This window comes from Odocoileus virginianus, chromosome 4, assembly GCF_023699985.2.
Source record: "Odocoileus virginianus isolate 20LAN1187 ecotype Illinois chromosome 4, Ovbor_1.2, whole genome shotgun sequence".
Classification (NCBI taxonomy): Eukaryota; Metazoa; Chordata; class Mammalia; order Artiodactyla; family Cervidae; genus Odocoileus; species Odocoileus virginianus.
In genome coordinates, this window is record NC_069677.1 from 66818910 (window position 1) to 66839858 (window position 20949).

The 20949-nt window shown below is 44.7% G+C and overlaps 1 protein-coding gene across 2 annotated transcripts in view; it reads right to left on the minus strand.

The window, feature by feature from the left end:
• Window positions 1-20949, minus strand: part of CLSTN2 (calsyntenin 2) — a 744137-nt gene that overhangs the window by 47377 nt on the left and 675811 nt on the right. For both annotated transcript variants that reach the window (XM_070466678.1, XM_070466677.1), the window contains exon 9: window positions 14147-14309. In XM_070466678.1, coding sequence (XP_070322779.1) covers window positions 14147-14309 — 163 coding nt within the window. The remainder of the gene's footprint in view (window positions 1-14146; window positions 14310-20949) is intronic.

A 20949-nucleotide genomic window follows, 5' to 3' on the forward strand; every position in this document is an offset into this window, starting at 1 on the left:
CATTCAGAGAGGTAGCCAAATGTGCAGGAAAGATGGATCTGGGCAGAACTCCAGCTTTGCTAATTCCCCTTGGGAGGTTCTCTAGCCTTTCTGAGCCTCCACTCACTTGTAGGGGACACTGCTGGGTTTTGCCTCCTGGTTCTCCTGTGCTGCCTCAGTGGCCCCCTCATCAGTTTCTCTAGCACCTGGAGGGCAGGTTTCTGGAAGGTTCTGCCAGAGTAACACCACGGTGACTTCTCTGCCCATGAGTGAGCCGTGCTGTGTCAGCAAAGTCTGAACCTCAGCCTGGGTGGCAGAGGATCCTCCACTGGGGGCCCTGTCTCAGTCTCTCGGGAGTGGGCATCCTGATACCTGCATTCCTATAGTCTTCAGAGTTCTCTCTTAGCAGCTAATCCTTCATTATTCTAGTGGTCCGTTATAGTCAGTGAGTTTTTATATTTTCTTGTTGAAATTACTGTGTGGTTTCTCTCTTCTGATTGGGTCCAGACTGACACACCTTCTATGTTTGCACACATACTTTTGCTCTCACCCATTCTTCCCCATCCTGAGATACCACCTCCAAAGTGTTCAGGTCAGGAAGATCCCACAGGTTCTCCAAGACCCCTCAAGCTCCCAGCTCACCTTGCCTTCTCTCTGCCCTGAGCCTTGGACACAGAGAATTCATTTCAGTCACCTCTAAGAACTCAGCATTGTTAGTTAATGCACGTGTGTTTCATGTCTTCAAGAGCCTATAAGGGGTGGTTGTCAGTTTTGGCTGCACATTTTAATCATCTGGGGAATCTTTAAAAGAATAAACTGATTCTGGTACTGTATCCCACCCACAGAGGTTATGACCTTTTTTAATAGAAGTATAGTTGATTTACAATGTCATGTTAGTTTCAAGTGTACAGCACAGTGACTCAGATATATATATATATCTTCCTTTTCAAGTTATTTTCCCTTATAGGTTATTGTAAAATATTGAGTATAGTTCCCTTTGCAATACAGTAGGTCCTTGTTCATTTTATATATAGTTGTAGGTATATGTTAATCCCAACCTCCTAAATAATCCCTCCCCCACACCTCTCTTTCCCCTTTGGTAACCATGTTTGTTTTCTATGTCTATGAGTCTCTTTCTCTTTTGTAAATAAGCTTATTTGTATCTTTTTTTAGGGTGCACATATAAACCATATTATATTTGTCTTTCTCTGACTTCCTTCACTTAGTATGATATCTCTAAGTCCACCCATGTTGCTGCAAAGTGGCATTATTTCATTCTTTTTTTGGCTGAGTAATATTCCATTATATGTGTGTGTGTGTGTGTGTGTGTGTGTGTGTGTTCAGTTCTTCAGTCATATTCAACTCTTTGTGACCTCATGACTGTAGCCCACCAGGCTTCTCTGTCTAGGGAATTTTCCATGGCAAGAATACTACAGCAGACAGGGGATCTTCCTGACTTAAGGATCTAACCTGTGTCTCTTGTGTCTCCTGTATTGGCAGGTGGATTCAAAGTCATATATATATGTCAAGGTTCAGAACCACTGGGCTATCAGCTTCTTGAGGCTGGGCTTCTGCTTACTCCTAAGTGATCTCTCTCCTTTATGCCACCTGGTGGCTTACTCTTGCCTATCCTCACACATTGCTAGAATTTATTTCAGTCTGTCTCCTGGTTGGAAGGGAGCAGTCATTCATGATTCATTGTAATGAAGACAATACTGGGCAGGTAGCAGGGGAACTGAGGACTGTCCCAGGTACTTTGCACATGTTGGTTCATTTATCCCTCTCAACAACATGAGCCCCTGTCCCGGTGTCATTGGGCATGCTGTCTGGCACACAGTGGACACTTCCTAATTGTTGGCTGGATTGAAGGAGATGCTCCAGCAGAGTAGCCGACCTGTGGCATCTCTCCAGCATCCACCTCACTCCTGCCCTCTTGCAATGGCAGGCACTGAGGTTTGGGGGGTTGACTCAAGTTCCAGGGATGGATTCTATTATTCAAAGCTAATGCTATACATACATATATACATTATATATACATATAAAACTTTGAATTCACCTGCCAGTGCAGGAGGCACAAGAGACACAGGTTAGAGCTCTGAGTCAGTCAAAGCTGGGCTTCCCTGGTGGCTCAGCTGGTAAAGAATCCGCCTGCAATGCAGGAGACCTGCATTTGATCCCTGGGTTGGTAAGATCCCCTGGAGAAGGGAAAGGCTACCCACTCCAGTATTCTGGCCTAGAGAATTCCATGGACTGGTCATGACTGGGCGACTTTCACTTTCAATCAGGCTGTTTTGTCTCCATTGCTCCAGTGACTGAATCAGGCATGGACTTGGGATTGGTCATACCAGGTAAAGCCAATCAGCACCTGGCATCCAAAAAGCCACAGGGGTTGGTCTAGGGATAACCAGAAGATCAAGTTTAAGCCAATGAGATGGCAGAGAAACTGGCTGGCAGCCTCTGGGTCAAGAGCTTCCATCTTCTCTCTAGAAGGCTTCTGGAACCTACTCTTGCTCTCTTTCCCTGGGGATCATTCTGTGAGGATAGAAGGCTGAGAGTGGCTGCAGTCATCCTGCAAGCAGACCAGGGACAACTAAGGCAATGCCTGGAGCGGGGGCAGAACCAGGAGGGTACAGCAGGCTGAGTGAATCCTGAGTAGACCTCCTTACTGCTTTACTGTGGGATATTTTCAGCTGTGGGAGCCAAGCATCCATCTTTATGGGTTTAAGCTGTTTTGACTCAGGCTACCCAGAACATCTTCACGTTGGAAATGAATGGACAAGGCTCTATCAAAGTGCTCTGTCCACAGGTTTGACTTTGAGACATGACCTGAGGTGATCTCTCAGGCCATGGCTTTGGGTATGGGGGAGCCAATCTGGGGGTCTTTGGGTTTAGGCCCATGAAGCCATCATGGTTAAGGTGCTCCTCACAGCCATTAGTATGCTCCTGCCCTACTGAAAGAACACTTCTGTTACCCTGCAGGAAGAAGGGTATGAGCCTGGATCTGATTGGTAGACTGCCACACTCCAGGGCATCCAGGTGGTTATCTCTTCCCTGTCTTGTCTCCCACATAGAGCAGCAGATCCCACAACAAGTCTCAGTGACTAGGCATGAACTCTGTGCCCAACGCTCTGTGAAGTCCTCAACATACATCATCTTATTGAACCTTCATAGAACTCTTGAGAGATAGGCATTTCTGCTACAGTTAAAGAGGAATAAACTCAGGTTTAGAGAGAAGAAAGTGGCCAACATCACCTGAGGAGTAATTGGTGAAATGTGGGCTTCTAGAGAGTGAGTACATCCATCCATGCTCAGGACCAGCTGGTCATCCTGGTGGTACTGGGCAGCCCAGTTTAGAGTGTGGCTGGTACTATGGAGAAGAGCATGGGGATTCCTTAAAAAAACAAACAAACTAGGAATAAAACTACCATATGACCCAGCAATCCCACTACTGGGCATATACCCTGAGGAAACCATAATTGAAAAAAAAGACATGTACTCCAATGTTCACTGCAGCTCTATTTACAATGGCTAGGATGTGGAAGCAACCTAAATGTCCATCCACAGATGAACAGATAAAGAAGTTGTGGTACATATACACAATGGAATATTACTCAGCCATAAAAAGGAACACATTTGAGTCAGTTGTAGTGAGGTGGGTGTAGACTACACTGATGTAGTAGGTGTAGCGAAGAACCCAGAGCCTGTTATACAGAGTGAAGTAAGTCAGAAAGAGAAAGACAAATACCATATAGCAATGCATATATATGGAATCTAGAAAAATGGTACTGAAGAACCTATTTGCAGGGCAAGAATAGAGACACAGACATAGAGAACAGACTTGTAGACACAGTGGGGGAAGAAGAGGGTGGGACAAATTGAGTAGCATTGAAACACATACATTACCATGTGTGAAATAGAGAGCTACTGGAAAGTTGCTCTATCAAACACAAGGAGCTCAACCTGGTGCGTTGTGATGACACAGAGAGGTGGGATGGGGTGGCGGGTAGAAGGGAGGTTCAAGATGGAGGTCACATAAGTATACTTATGGCTGATTCATGTTGATGTATGGCAGAAACTAATACAATATTTTAAATCAGTTATCCTCCAATTAAAATTAAATCAGAAAAAATAGAGTGTGGCTGGGAGAGAGCCCTTGTGGCCTCCCACCCAGAGTGCCTCAACTGCTCACTCCCCACTCACCATCCTTTACACTCTCCTGGATGCCAGAACATCTTCCTACACACTATTTTCACTCAGCAAAACATCCATGTTTCCTTTTTGACTTAAGAATCCTAGACCTATGATACACTCTATTTATTAATGACACGACTCCAGGAAAGCAATTCAATTAGCACTGTGCAATAGGAGGCTAGCAAAAACTAGAAATATATTTGCACTCAGAGGTGGCTGTGATGCAGGATTAAAAAAAAATAATGGATACGTATACTGAAAAATCTTTCTATTTAATATCTAGGGTGTGTGCACACACCACATGGCTTCTCTGCTAACATTTAGGTATACACATGCTCATGAATTATTTTAAGAAAAGAAAATAACCTGATTTCCAACACAAAGAACCTTCTCCAAATATTTGCAAACACAGATTCCTGAGGCTAGATCTGCACACATTTTTAAAGCGTTTGCTGTTTGCCTAGCATTCTGTTTGATTCAGCTGATGATAAGATAGGACTGTGTTTTCCAGGAGCTCACATTCAGTTGGGAGAATAAAGTATAGATACTGGAAAAGTAAAATAAAAATATAAGAGTAAATTGCCAGTTCAGTTGATTTCCTAAGGCAGTGCATGATTAATTTCCAAACACATGATATAGAAAATACATCCAACAGATCAGAGGAGAAAAATAATAGCCACGATTTATTAAGTCCCCAGGAGATGCTATTAAGGGATTTCTTAAGTCCCCAGGGCTTCCCTGGTGACTCAGATGGAGTCAAATTCAGGAGACCTGGGTTTGATCCCTGGGTCCAGAAGGTCCCTTGGAGAAGGGAGTGGCTACCCACTTCAGTATTCTTGCTGGGAGAATTCCATGGACAGAGGAGCCTGGTGGGCTAAGTCCATGGGGTCAGAGATTGAATACGACTGAGCTACTAACACACAGGTGGTGCTAGTGATAAAGAATCCGCCTGCCAATGCAGGAGACTCAAGAGGTGCAGTTCGATCCCTGGGTTGGGAAGATCCCCTGGAGAAGGAAATGGAAACACACTCCAGTACTCCTGCCTGGAGAATACCATGGACAGAACCTGGCAGGATATGGTCCATAGAGTTGCAAAGAGTTGGGCATGGCTGAAGCAACTTAGCACACACACATTAGATCCTTAAAACATAACGATTTTTTCCCCCAGGGTAGTTTATTTAATAAGGCTTAAGTGGCAGGATTGAACTTTTGAGATCATAGTCTGTCTCTTCTGATTTCTTCCATCTTACCCTCAGTTTAAACACATCTCTTCCTTGTGCTCATTGCTGCAAGAATGGTTGTGACAGGAGGGAGAGAAGATGGGGCTTGGAACTGAGTCTCTTCCTCAATTTCATTTCAAGTCCCAAATTTAGAAGGGTGGGGAAGATGCATCTTCAACATCCGTGGATAATAGAGGGGGAGAAAAGCTGCCTTTCCCCGTCTAGGAGATGATACCCCAGGCTAGGGGGTAGCAGGGGAGGTGTAGATGGATAGGATGACAGAGATGCAGAGTGAGGGCGAACACCTTGGAAACAGTGTGTGATGTTGGGAGGGAAAGCTAACCTGGCACATCTGGATAGATGGAGAGAAGGACTAAGAATGGCTTTACAAGGTATGAGAAGCAGCAGAGGTATTTCTGTGTCCCTAAGTAGGACAAGGAATTACACAGAGCACTGATAACCCCGAAGGACCATTAATGACTGAGGATTAAAGAGATGGACACTGTTTCAGTAGACACCTGCGTGGAAAGATGACTGGAGGCCCCTCACACCCTAGCACCTTATACATCCCCCTGAAATCAGCTGGCACCCTAAATGGCAACCCACTCGACTAATCTTGCCTGGAGAATCCCACAGACAGAGGAGCCTGGCAATCTGCAGTCCACGGGGTTGCAAGAGTCGGACACAACTGAGTGATTAAAGACATGAGAGAATTCCAAATTTACCGAGGTTGAATCTCCCCGATTCAGATAGAAGAGGGACTGGAAGTGACACTAAGGTGGATGTGGAAAAATGACTTTTTTCTTTGTGAATTCAGATTCTTACCTGCTAAACTACAACTCCTTTTACAGATGATGTTTTCACAGCTAGGTAACTTGCCTAAGGCCCTACAGGCAGAAGTTAGTGAAACTCTGATTCAGACTCAAGTTTTTCTTGCTCTCAAGCTTTTGACCTGAGTGCCATACAGTAGATATGGCTAGGAGGGTTCAAGTAGAATTTCTTGGAGGATCCCATAATTGGGCTGCTTCAGAAAGATGAGGACAGGTTGGGATTGATACAAGGCTGAGGGAGAATGTCCAATTACACGGAGTTCTGTAGACAATGAATGATTTCAGCAGCAACTCCCAATGATTTGTGTCAAGCTTACTGGGAAATATAGTTCTCATGAAAAATAACAGTATTTGTAAAAAGTGATTTAACATAGCTTGTGTTATTCTGAGCCAGAGTTTTCATTCAGCTTTCTTTCCACTGAGAGGTGGGCCCACCAACTATACATATAGCTTTAGAATCAGTATCATTCACTTTCCTCTGAGTAAAAGACCTGTGTTGTGTGAATGGACAAAGTAGCTTCCCTTTGCAGAGTATGTGTGGGATGTCGCTGGTCTTTTTTTTTCCTGCTGTCTTTCCCACAGCTACTTAGTCTGAGAAGCACATAGAAAGGAGTGGGGGCCATGTTCCCTCCTGCTTGAGTTGGATGCAGCTCTGCGCGTGGCTTGTTGATGGGGATGCCCCTCAAAGAACACAATTTCACGGATGGTTGGCTATCAATTTTGAGCAATGCAAATGGTGAGACCATTGGAAATCTTGCTTTCTCTCATTTCAGTGATGGAGATACACACTGAATGCAAAGACTAAGTGAAGTGTGTAATGGACTCCCATAAACTCTGGCTTTAAAACCTGCACACAACCCCAGGGTTTAGAACTGTAATTGTAAGGACTGGTGGTCAGGGATGCTCTGCTCACAGGACTGGCCATGACACAGTCTCAGCAGGCTTTATTGATCCTTTGGTGGTTATGTCTCCATCCTTCCAGCATTTTCAGTGAACATTTACATGGTGGGTTCTAAGTTCATAAGAAACATATGACTTATGGGATGACCCCAAAAGTCAGTACTCTGGGGTTAGGCACCTAGATTCACAAAGTTGGAAGGGCCCTCATATATCAACCAGAATGGCCCGCCATTCTCCAGGAGCACAGAGGCAAGACACAGTCTTCAAAGACCCAGAGAAGGTAAGCAGCATCAGTGAGGGTCTGGAATTCTTTTCTGACTCCAGATTCAGCCCTCCCATTAAACCAAGATGCCCAATGGGCCAGTCATTATTTTTGGCCTCAGCTTGACTTTGTCTGATCTGGGGAAGAATGCCTGGGGAGTCTAGGCAAATGGTTTGACTGCAGATTCCAGAATCTTCTGGCCTTCCTTGCTTGGCTATTAAACGTCATCTGCTTCTACATGTCTCTAGAAGCAGAGGTGGGTGTAGCAGTGTAGTTAAGGCTGTGGGTGACACAGTTCCCAGTGCAAATCCAGGCTCTAGGTAACCCTTCCCAAGTTCCTATGTTCTCTGAGTCTCAGTTTCCTCATGAGCAAAATGGAGATGATAATTACATCCACAACATATTAGGGTTGTTAAAGAGAAGACAAGCCAGAGCTGAGCACAGTGCAGGAACTCAAAACTAGCAGTCAGTTTTGGTGCCAGCAAGAACCAAGGGAACTCTGAGATGAGATGTTGTCATGGGAGTCTTTCTTCAGGGGCCTCTTTCTCTTTTCTTTCTCCTTGCCCAAGAGTATCTCTCAGAGAAGTTAAAATGATACTTAGAGTTAAAATGGTCTTTTTGCTCTAAGACCCTTGCTAAAATTTTCTAATTAATGTAACTTTCAGAATGAGATTCAAAGTTTCAGTTATCCTGTGTTTCCACACATAAATCACCAAATTTTAAAGCTGATTTCATCTGTGTTGTCTTAGACCAATATGCCCTTATGTCAAATGAAATCTAGGGCCTAGAATCATCTTTACTTGATTTTTAAAATACAGACACTGCTAAGATACACCGTGTTAGTCACCCCTGTGTGTCATACATGAGCCATACACCTTTGTCAAAACAAACTCAAAACTGGGATATAATTCAATAACCAATAATTATTGACCTTATCCAGGACATGAAATAGGAGGAAAGGGGAGGGAAGGAGAGTCTTTGAGAGCAGATAGTCCTTGCCTTCTGCAAATCCATGCCTTAATGGGAGATAGAGACCTCCATTAATAACTCCAATGAGATGGTTCCCAAACAGTGCTCCAGGAACACTAATCTACAAAGAGTGAGTTCCATAGTGAAATAAGACTGAGAAACATAGGTTAGGTAATGTCAAACTGGTTGGTTCCTTGGTGGGCTTCTAAGAGCTTTGAATAAACAAAGGTGCATTGTGACTCCAGTGTGGGGCTGTGGGGATGGCTTATATGGTTTCCCAAACTTGACCTTGGCCTTCTTGTGGAACCTGGGGGACCCAAGCTTCATGAAACCCTTGGGAAATGCCACTTGAATGTAAAGCAGACTATGCTAGCACGTGCTCTCTCCCAGCAGCAGAGACCTCCAGGGATGCAAAATAATTTCAACACAGACTTTATTAAGAGAATTTGTATTAAATTAGACGAAGTTTATTAAGTGATGACATGCACTCCAAGTCTGCACTAATTTTAATGTCTGGCAAAAATAATGACCTGAAAATGTACACCAGATCTCAGGACCACATGTGGCTCCAATTCCCCTCTGTTTGAGGAACAGATGCTATTGATTACTGCAACTTTCAGCATCATTTCTGCCTTTTTATTCCTTCTTTTGGCCATTTGTATTCTTTAACTCAGCTCCTCCCAAAAGCCACAAGGAAGTGGGGGTTCTGTTTCTGTTTCTTAAAAGAGTCTAATTTTTATAACCATCCTCTTCTCTATCTCCTGCTGCTTTGTTTGTTAAGTAGCAATCAAGACTCAGCCAGACTAGGAGCTAGGGTAGAAAGCCCTCCCCATCCAAGATCAGGGGGTGCCATCGTTAGGAAGAGACGACGCTGGGCACTCTAGGAAGGCCAAGGTCCAGAGCACTGGAGGAGAGACCCCAGCAGAGGCAGAGATGAGGTGGTCGCTGGGGACAGAGCCACAAACAGGGAAGACAGTGATGAGCTCTGCCAAGAGCAGATAAGGCTCAGGCAGGGGGCAGGGTGGTACCTTCTTAAGTGTGTGTTTACAGCTATGCTTCTTCAAATACGTTTAGCCATTTCATTAAAACAATTCTAGCTCTGATACTATATAAAATAAGTAAATCAGAGCTTCTCTGGTTGTCGTGTTGGGGGAGAGGTGCTCTGGAGTATCACCTGCTGGAGCATCTCTGTGGCTGGCGCATCAGTAGCCTTCCTAACTCACTCCCATGACAACTGAGTTATAGGCGCTGGGTGGTCGGACCCGGGGTAGAGGTCCAGGCACAAAGAAGATTATATAATTTTTATCATATATGAGTAGAACTTGAATTTTTGTTGTTAGAAATGGATGAATAGGGACTCTAAGGAAAAGGACAAATTAATTAGTCTTAAACAATCTTCCCGTATGGCATGACCCAGAGAGAGACAAGGGACCTGGTATTTGTTTAAAGACAGCAGTTTCTTAGTCAGCACTGACTGATTTTGGCCAGGAGAGAGGGTCTGACTCCATCCTGGAAACACTGACACAGAGCACAGAGGTGATGGCTAGGTGGCACACGGTGGCCACACAGAGACAGAAGGACTCTCTTGAGATGCAAGGTCCATCCTGACTTCAAAAGCCCTTCTCTAGAATTAAGATATGCTGCCTGCTTGAGGCCATCCTGGCAATATTTCTTAAGTGTAAATGAAATCTCATTTTTTTTTTTAATTACTGGAAAAATACCAATGAAAATGAAGTTCCGCTGATTACTCTGGCTTTCCGATTCAATCACAGGACACAGTAGGCTAATTGGGGCGGCAGAGTCCTGCCCAGCCTCTGAGCTGGAGCCTCTGAGTTCCAGCTGTGAGTTCCTGGGAGCACCCAGCAAGCAGCTGCTAGCACATTATTTTCTATCCCCATTGTTAACACCCTGAATGGAAATTTCACAAATGGGAACTGGTTCCCTTGCCAACCTCAAAAGTACCTGAAAAACTCCCCACAGTTACAGGCCCAAAGGGCCCTGTTCACACAGTGGGCTTATAATGTGTATGTAAGTGGACTTCGGAAGGCTTAGAAACATGCCGAGACAAGGGCTGTATTACAGGCCATCAATTTCACAGCACAGTGCGCTATTGAAAGACCTTTTGATGTCTCCTCCCAAGACAAAGGGGACTTCCTTTGTAGCTCAGATGGTAAAGAATCTGCCTGCAATGCCAGAGACCCAGGTTCAATTCCTGAGTCAGGAAGATCCCTTGGAAAAGGAAATGGCAACCCACTCCAGTATTCTTGCCTGGAGAATCCTATGGACAGAGGAGCAAGGCAGGCTACAGTCCATGGGGTCGCAAGAGTTGGACATGACTTAGCGACTAAACCACCACCCAAGACAAAAACATGGCTCCAGGGAGCATGTATATATTCATGAGAATCCAAGCTCCTAACAAGGCAAGATGCACGCTATGGTCTGGTCTCAGCTCTATCTCATCCTCCTCTCCACTCATTCCAATCCATGCGCATTCCAGTGATAGGGCACCCTGGGCAGGCTGATGTTAAGCTGCTCTGCCATGGCGTATGCTGTTGCTACCTTTATCATCCTAGTGAATTCATACTCCTCCCATAACGCTCAATTTTAAAGACCTTAAGGGATTTTTCTCCCATGCTGAAAATTCACCAGAGATTATCTTTTCCTTTCAGAAAAGATACCCAAATCGTCTCCACGCTCAGAAGCCTGGATGATGAGTCCTCTCCTAGAACATCAGCCCCATCTTCCAATGCTTGTCTTCTGACTGACTCTTTCCCAGGCTCAGTGACCTTCTTTCTGACCTAGAGATGGACCTGGCTGGCCAGGGCCTGTCTGTGAGGGTTAGTCCTGGGAAAGGGGAGAAGGTCAGTACGTTCAGGGAGCTGTGGGGAAGCTGGAACCACAGAGGCCAGAGTGTACCAAGGTCTTGTGGAAAATCTGCCATATAGGGTTTAGATGCAAGGAGCAGAGAAGGAGGTAGAGGAGGCAACCAGAAGATGTTTTCAAATTTACACATTCATTCAACTGAAACATGCCAAGCACACTCCAAGTGCCTGCCACCGAGTCCTTATAATAACCTTGCAATACAGGTATTACTCTAGATAAGGAAATAGGTGAGAAAGTATTAATAGAAGCTCAAGGGAGTTAGAGATTCTGCAGGTTTCCATTGCAGGCTGGGATGATGGGGATCAGATGTGGTCCCTGAGGGCCTCTAGGGAAGTCATGGTAAGGTTCCTGGTGACGCCGACATGATTAGGGCCCTTTCTTTCTTTTTTAAATTAATTAATTTATTTTAATTGGGGAATAATTTCTTTACAATATTGTGGTGGTTTCTGCCATACATCGACAGGAATCAGTCATGGGTGCACATGCATCCCCCCATCCTGAACCCCACTCCCACCTCCTTCCCCCACCCCATCCCTCTGGGTTGTCCCAGAGCACCAGCTTTGAGTGCCCTGCTTCATGCATCAAACTTGTACTGGTCATCTATTTTACATATAGTAATATACATGTTTCAATGCTATTCTCTCATGTCATCCCACCCTCGCCTTCTCCCACATAATCCAAAAGTCTGTATTTTACATCTGTGTCTCTTTTGCTGTCTTGCATATAGGACTGTCGTTACTATCTTTCTAAATTCTACATATATGCATTAAAATGCTGTATTGAGGTTTCTCTTTCTGACTTACTTCACTCTGTATAATAGGCTCCAGTTTCATCCACCTCATTGGAATTGACTCAAATGCATTCTTAGTACTCTTTCTTATGGGAAGCATCCAATCTATGTTCCAAAATATCTATGGACTGGCTGTGGCATCTAGCTGGGGCATGAGCCACATGAGAGGGCTGTTGTTCTAACACTGTGTTCAGTGACTAACGATTCAGAGGCAACCTCTGAATTAGTGCCTTGCTATACTAACTAGTTTCATGGGTTTGCATGACAGTCTTCCTCTCTTGATATCCTGGGGAATTCTGCAATACTGAGGGAGCTCTTACCACATTCTATGAAATGTTTGAGAAGATTTTTACTGTCATGTGATGTACATCAGACTTCAAGTAGGTGACTTCTACTCAAAAATACACTCTTACTCATAAGAAAAGAATGAAATAATGCCATATGTAGCAACATGGATGGACCTAGACATTATCATACAAGGTGAAGTAAGCCAAGCAAACATCATTGATAATGCTTATATGTGGAATCCAAAAAAAAGATATACAAATGAACTTTTATACAAAACAAAAACATGAAAAAGTAGCATTGACATATATATACTACCATGTGTAAAACAGATAACTAGTGGGGAGCTGCTGCGTAACACAGGGGGCCCAGCCCGATGCTCCATGATGACTTAGAGGGCTGGGATGAGGGTGGGAGGGAGGGAGGCTCAAGAGGGAGGCGATACACATACACATAGAGCTCATTCATGTTGTTGCACTGCAGAAACCAATGCAACACTGTAAAGCAGTTATCCTCCAATGAAAAATTTAAAAAGTTAATGCTAAATAAATTCTTTTCATTAAATAACAAATATATTTAAAAACTGGAAAAAAGAAACCCAGATACAGACTTACAGACAGAAAACAACCATGGGTACCAAAAAAGGAAAGGGGGGAATGGATAAATTAGGAATTTGGATTAACATATACACACTGCTATAAACACAATAGATAATCAAGGACCTACTATTTAGCACAGGTGACGCTACTCAAGATTTTGCAATAACCTATAAGGGAAAAGAGTTTGAAAAAGAACATATATAACTGAGTCACTTTCCTGTATACCTGAAACTAATACAACAATGTCAATCAACTATCCTTCAATTTGAAAAAACACACTGTCTCTGGTTGCCTCATTCCTGCTTTGTCTCCTTCCCAGGTTCTGTACCCCTAGTGCTCCCAGGGCTGCACCACGTGCCCTCTTGCATCTTCTCTTGCATGGAGCTGCCCAGAACTTACTCTTTGTCCCAACCCAGACGGCCTTATGTCTCCCCTAAAGGGAGCCAGTCCTCTGAAGTCATAATCTTGCACCACAACCCACCTTTTCCCTCCGCCTGCACAGCAAATGGTTAAGGTCTCAAATCTTAGTAACCCTCAAATAAGGCATCAACAGGAGTTTGAGGAGTCATCTCAAAGTACTGATCTGCTTATTTGAGGAGCGTTTTACTTCCCCTCTGGTCTCTCACTGATACTTCAAAGAACCCCAGCTATTAAGGGAGCAAAGACAAAGATGCCAACAGATCTGAGTGGGGAACAGAAAGGCTAGATGCATGCTCAGAGAGCTGGCTCTCCTACTTCCAAAGAGGTGATGAGTCTGGGTTTGAGGCCTGGAGGAGAGGCAGCAGCAGAGGAAGAGAGTTCCCAGAACAGAGGATCGGGGTCTTAGACAATTCGAGTGGGGATAAAGAGAGATCCTTGGCTCCTGACCAGTGTAGAGAGCAACAGAGCCAACTGGCAATTTTTTATACCAGATTCCATTCGCAGGCGTTTCTCTACACAGCCCCAGTTTGAAACCAGATAAGGTTCCAGAACAATAAAACGCATTAGCAACTCAGAGGCAATCCTGAAATTGCTCTGTTGATCTAAAGTCAAAATCTGGTCTCAAGCCAAGTGCTTTATTATTACACAAGCTTAGTGCTTGGATTCATTCTTATCTTTTTAAGTCCTGTTTTATTAGTAGGGGACAGTAAATTTTTCTGGCTGAAGCTCATACCACTTGCTATGCCCTTTTCTTTGTCTTTTCCTTTGATGGACTGTACACAGATGGGCCAGGGAGAAGGGCTGGACTTAAGGGTTACCTTGCCAACAAGCGCCGACTGTCAGTTGCATGGCAATGTGAGATGGATGAATGGGCCAATCGTTAGTCACCAGGTATGGTTCATACGTTGCTCCATCCATGTATAAGGTGACCACAGGAAACTCCACATTGATGACATAGTAATGCCATTCTTTGTCACAAATCTAGTGAAAAGAAAGAGAAGCAACACTTAAAATTGAATACGCAATGAAACATCCAACAGACTTTTATTCTAATTATGAAAGAGGGAGAAGAGACCTTTAGGTTAACAATGTTTATTGCAAAGGACTCAGTGAACATAATGGCTGATATGCACTGAGGTTATAGAAATGCACATCAAACATGATGGTGCAAACCATGGGGTAGAGGAACACCTGGGAAACTAATCATTGGGTAAATATCTGACTATGGACAGATTATCTTGGTTACATAATTACCAACTGTCTAAGTTGGCAAGTTCTTGTGGACAGGTTGGGGTGTCAACTTAAATTTTCTCTGTATGAAATTTTTTCTTAGTTCCTCAATAAAGAAAAAGTTAAAACTGTTTTTCGAAGCTTGGGGATGGATGAAGCTATAAAAAGAAAGATGCTAGGCTGAAAGTAGAAATGAAGATGAAGATAGAGAAGGGGCAGAGGAAGGGAAAGAGAAAGAACAAAACAGAAGAGGAAGAAATTAGGAGTTATGAGCAAGGACAAGGCAACGGACAAAGGAAGAAGGATTTTTCATAAGAACAGAAAACCTTCAATTCCTTTGTCTCTATATTAATGCTTGCCCAAAGAGCTGTTGTAGTCTCATGCTCCTTTCAACTGAAGCAAAATAAATTCTGAGACAGATAGTCTTCTCAAGAAGATTCAGTTTCATCCTTCCTTAGAGCCCTTGGGAAGCCAAAGAAGGACAAGAGATGAGTCCTCCTGGCTGAACTTGGTACAGAGCACACTCACATTCATGTCCCCTCATAATTTCAGTACCTAAGACTTCTGGTCTTAGACCGGGGAACCAAAACCTAACCTTAATGGGTGGGTAGAGACATTTGGAGCCAGGATAAAGTCACTATTCCTGACCTCAAGGTACTCAAATCCCACTTGCTGTTCAGTCGCTAAGTCGTGTCTGACTCTGCAACTCCATGGCAGACTCCTCTGTCCTTCACTATCTCCTGGAGTTTGCTCAAGTTCATGTCCATTGAGTTGGCGATGCTATCTAACCATCTCATCCTCTGTTGCCCCTTTATCATTCTGCCCTCAATCTTTCCCAGCATCAGGGAATTTTCCAATGAGTCAGCTCTTTGCATCAGGTGACCAAAGTATTGGAGCTTCAGTTTCAGCAGCAGTCTTTCCAGTGACTATTCAGGGTTGATTTCCTTTAGGATTGACTTGTTTGATGTCTTTGCAATATGATCCAAATTAGAAACCAACATGGCATGTCTTGGAAAAGGAGCTAGGAAGAACAAAAGGTGGCAAGGCTGGGGAATGGCACTCCCTCCCTCCAATCTAAGCAAGTGCCTTAGAAGTCACATTAGACTCCATCTCTTCCCCGCTCCCTTGCCCTCAGATCCTTCTGCATCCTCTTGTCTTCATCGCCCCTGTCATCTGTGGCAGCGGAGACAGATGAGTTCTGCAGGAAGGTGACCCCAAGTGAAGGCATCAAAGTCCTCCCTACACCCCACTCTGGATTAAATGTGCTGTTTCTCATGAATAGATAACACCAACAGGGATGCTAAATGATCTTTTCCCTTTCATTTTAGAGTAAGATTTTTTTCCCCTTAATGTTCTTTTTTATACTGTCTTGTCTCATGTCTCAGAAAATTACTCCTTTTGAAGTCCATTAACCTGATAAAGCCTGATGAATATTTTAGGGACCCTTGGAAGGTAAGCAGGAGGGGTCCAGGCAGACATTTCCCAAATCCTGTTATACTTCACTGAGTATACAGTTCAGTACTGCGTATATCCCACTAGAGGTCCTAACCCAATTTATACTCCCCTCCTGCTTGATGCCTGCGATCAGACACTGGACTGGGTACACAAGTCTGGGGGTGGGTCTGGGACCCAGGTGAGGCTGACCTAGGGGTATGGGTATGGCACAAAGGAAGACCAGGAGACAGGGTCTGGGGGCAACAGGAGACTGAGGAACTAAGGCAGAGTTCCGAGTGAGGAAGCTTCCAACCCAAGGAGGCCCAACGTGCCCTGGACTTGCAGTCCAGGATGCAAGTCAAGGATGGCTAGTCAGAATACCCCTGCCCCCAGGATATTCTCTGAGGCATCAGGAAAGCTCTAACCAGTCCAGTGTGGGAAGGGAGCAGGTGGAAGTGCAATAACCCTTTCCGCATCTCATCCCCTTTGAAATGTAGACAAAACACAAAAGTCAATTGGGCAGCACAAGGGGGCTCCGTTGCCCAGGTCGCCAGCACCCCACTTCCAGCGGCCGTGCTCTCGGGCCTGATGGCCACATAGAATCCACGCACCGGTTGACTGCAGTGCTGCATGTCTGCCGGAGCTGGGTGGGGCTGGGTCCTCTGGCTTGCTTTCTCTCACATCACTTACAGGGTGGGAAGCAGGAACAACGCCAAGGAGGTCTAGGGCTGGGAGCAGGGTGGTACTCCAGGGTGAGCTGGGGACTGGAGAAGCCTCTCACAAGAGGGGAGGAAGTTAGGCTGCCAGGAGTTGGTCTAAATGGCCTAGAAAGGGCCACATGGAAAGTTCTGAGTTTGTTTCCTCAGGAAATCAGGTTTGTTTGTTTTTTTTTTAGCTTGGTTAATCTGGTTTTATTTCTTTTCTTTTTTCTATTGTAGTGGTTTTTGCCATACATTGACATGAATCAGCCATGAATTTACATGTATTCCCCATCCTGATCACCCCTCCCACCTCCCTCTCCACCCCATCCCTCTGGATCTTCCCAGTGCACCAGCCCCGAGTACTTGTCTCATGCATCCAACCTGGGCTGGTGATCTGTTTCACCCTTGATAATATACATGTTTTGATGCTGTTCTCTCAAACATCCCACCCTCACCTTCTCCCACAGAGCCCAAAAGTCTGTTCTGTACATCTATGTCTCTTTTTCTGTTTTGCATATAGGGTTATCATTACCATCTTTCTAAATTCCATAGATATGCGTTAGTATACTGTATTGGTCTTTGTCTTTGAAATCAGGTATTTTCGGACATAGTTATTCAATGTATAATGCATTTACCTACAAACCAATGTGTGAGGGAGTGTACTAGAGGCTGTGTGGAATGCAGAACTTATCAGGTATGTGCTTTGCCTTCAGATTTTCAATTTGGGGCAGGGGTGGTGGTCGTGATAGTGGTGGTTATGTATCAAATACACAAGATGAATGAAATGGGAATTGAGATTAGTCTTACACACAAGACATAACGCACTGTGAGATCCAGACTTCTGGCTGGGAGAAGGGGGCACATAGGGTCACTAGAACTGCTAAGCCTCCATTAGGAATAGATGGTGAGGAAAACATTCCAGGCAAATGGAGTAGCAATCTTTTAATCCTTCATTTATCAATCCTATTGCCAAAAAAAGATACTAGGTTTGGGACGAATGGAGATTCACTCATTCATTCAGTCCTGCGGACATTTTTACTAAATGCATATCCTGCTTTGTGAAGGAAGGAAAGCACCTGTCCTCATGGAGCTTCCAGTTCAGACACAGAATTGACAAAAAGGCTTGCAACAATTGTGACTCCTGCCCACAGATTTGTGTGAGACACTGGGATGACATGGTGGAGGGGGGTGAGTGTCTGATTGCCCTGTGAGGAGGGAAGGAGCACAGACACAGTCCCACTGGTTTGGGAAAGGTGAGGAGTGTGAGACAAGGCTACAAGGATAGCTTGGAACTGAGGGCCTAGGACTTGGACAGCTTTTTTTTTTTTTTCCCCTACAGGCAGTACGAGGTACCAGTCTTTGAGGGCTGGAGGAAGATGGTAGTCATAGCAACAATCAATCTTGGAACATGCTTCTCAATGTCAAAGCAGCTTTTCCTCTTCCTTGTACCACTTAATCCTCCCTTGTTGTTGTTTAGTTGCTAAGTCCTGCCCGACTCTTTGTGACCCCATGGACTGTAGCCTATCAGGCGATTTCCCAGACAAGAATACTGGAGTGAAATGCCATTTCCTTTTCTAGGGGATCTTCTCAACCCAAAGATCAAACCTGCATCTTCGGCATGCTCACTGCCAAATCATGGTCTTGAGCAGATACTTATCTCTTTTTCTTTTTAAAATGCTTAGCTTTTTACTTTTAATTTTTTGGGGTCGCCCTGTATTTTCATTGCTGCGTGTGGGCTTTCTCTAGCTGCAGCGAATGGAGGCCGCTCTTTAGTTGCGGTGTGCAGGCTTCTCTTGCTGTGAAGCACAGGCTCTAGCGCGTGCAGGCTCAGCAGTTGTGGTGCCTGGGCCTAACTGCCCCCTGGCATGTGGGATGCTCCCAGACCAGGGGTTGAAGCTATGTGCCCTGCCTTTGCAGGATTCTCGACCTCTGGACCACCAGGGAAGTCCCAGACACTTATCTCTTGAGTGATGGACTCACATGTCAGATTGCCCGAGTGGCCCGCTTGGTGTCCTACAGGCACTTCAAACTCACCATGTCCCAAACTGAGCCCTATAGCCCCGTGCCCCAGCCTCGCCTGCTCCTTGTCCCGTGTGCCCCGCCTCAGTGGATGCTCCCTCATCCAGTCTGTCATCCAAGCCAGTACACTGGGCACTGCTTTTGACTTCTTCCCTCTGTCCCTCCCTCCAGCTAAATTACTGCCAAATTCCGAAGATGCTTCTCTCATTTGCTCTCACAACTCCATCCTCGCTTCTTCTCAGAATTTACAGTATGTACTAGAGAGGGGAAAGGTTGAGAAAACGTGTTTGACATTACAGTAAGGTGGAAGGCATTTCAATGGGGGGAGAGGACCAAATGTAGTAGGAGAAGCGTGAGAAGTGGGTGGGACAGGGTGAGGGGCTGCCCTGGGGTTGAAGGCAGCCACAGAGTGCAGTGGGCGGGGCAACCAAGGAGGGGGTGGGGCGTCCTTGTAGGGTGAGCCTAGGGGTCACAGGTTGGGTATCACACTGGCTTTCGGAATTTCTGGGGAACCATGTTCTGGACTTGAGGAACGTACTTCAAGCTTCCTGATCCTTAATTCCTTCACCTGTAGAGTAAGGATAATAATAGTATGTACATCATGCGATTGTTGTGTGAATTGAGCTAAAACAAAGCACCCAATATACTTAGAGCATATTTTCAACCTGAACAGATATGGAAATTCCTTCCTTTTTCCAAACACATGGAGATGCTGCATAAACTATAACAACAATAGCAACAATATAAAACAAAAATAAGAGAGAAAGGCATGGCCTATCAGCTGTGGTTTCAAAGCCCACAGAAATCAGGAATGACTCAGGTCTTCTATGCAAAGAAAACTCGAGTTGGCATGTCTATGTAAAGTCTGGGACTGTCTGAAGTCTGGATCTTGGGACAACTGCCAACATCCAACCAGGGATGTGGGGGGTAGCCAGCCAATCACTCTGGTAAGCATCTCTTCTGAGATGTTACCCCTCCAAACCATTCCTGAGCATACACGTTAGCTTCAAGTGTAAACAACCCACTTGACATGGAAATCCAGAACTTAGATTCAACTTTAAAAATGCATCTTTGAAGTCTTAAGGCCTTTAGCAAAGACATACTCAAAACCTCTGGACAGACATGTGCTCCCAACCCAGGGCATGAGCAGGACAATTCCTGCTGGAGATGAACTGAGAGTAAAAACTGATAAAACATAGAGGGAACAATCCTTTGCATGCATGAGAAAAAGCAGACAAAACAGATGATCAAACACATTCCAGGAACCAGAGAAAATGGAGGAATTGGAAAGGAGATAGAAGGCAGGTTTGAAAAAGAACCAGAGAGAAATTTTAGAAATAAAAGACATAGTTGTTGAAATAAATCAAGAAAGCCAACAACAGAGTTAGTGAATTGGAAGAAAGAGAAGATTACAGCAAAATGAAACATTTGATAAAGCAATCAAGAGAGATGATTCTGTGCATGACAGAAAGATACTTTCCAACCAGTGTTGTGTCAGATATGTGTGGCTGGAGGTGAGGCTGGTGAAAAGCATTGGGGCTGGGACCCTGAGAAGCTTGTACACCATGTTAAGGAGTGTGTTACTTTATTTAAGTAAGTGCCTTGTGTTCTAGAAAGCCACTCTTCACTGCAGCAGCCTTCTTATGTGTTAGATTCAGATGAAAGTGAATACATAAGCTTCATAAGCTCCTGCCCCACAGGACATATTTGAAGGGTAGGTCAAAATTGAACTTCGGTTGCTGAAATGGAACACTAATGAACGAAGAGGATTGAAACCAACAGCATTCTCACTGAAGACTTGCAAGGCCACCTGGCCCCAGGCCACTGTTTTGGAACATTAGAAAGATGAGGTTTTGGTTAGTGCTAAGATCAACCTCACACCAAGGCAAAGATGCCACTCTTATTTGCAAATCGATTTAAGATCTCCCCAGGAGGTTGCCTGCACTTCTGAATTGGCAGGGAAAAGTTCAGTGGTTTTTCAGCAGCAGGTGTTTCTGACAGCTCAGAAAGCACCTGCTGGGTCTTCTGTCAAAAAGCAATTGCTGACTCAGGGCAGTGGAGCCCAGGGGAGCAGGAAACATAAAAGGTGGCCGGTGTCAAAGAGACTACTCCCATTTGCAATTTGGTTGAAGAACATTTGCACAAATCCTCAAAACCATCCTGAAAGATTGTCCTCGTAATTTGTGCTCAGAGAGTGTAAATCAAGAATTGCTAGCACCCAGGATTTAAACTTATCC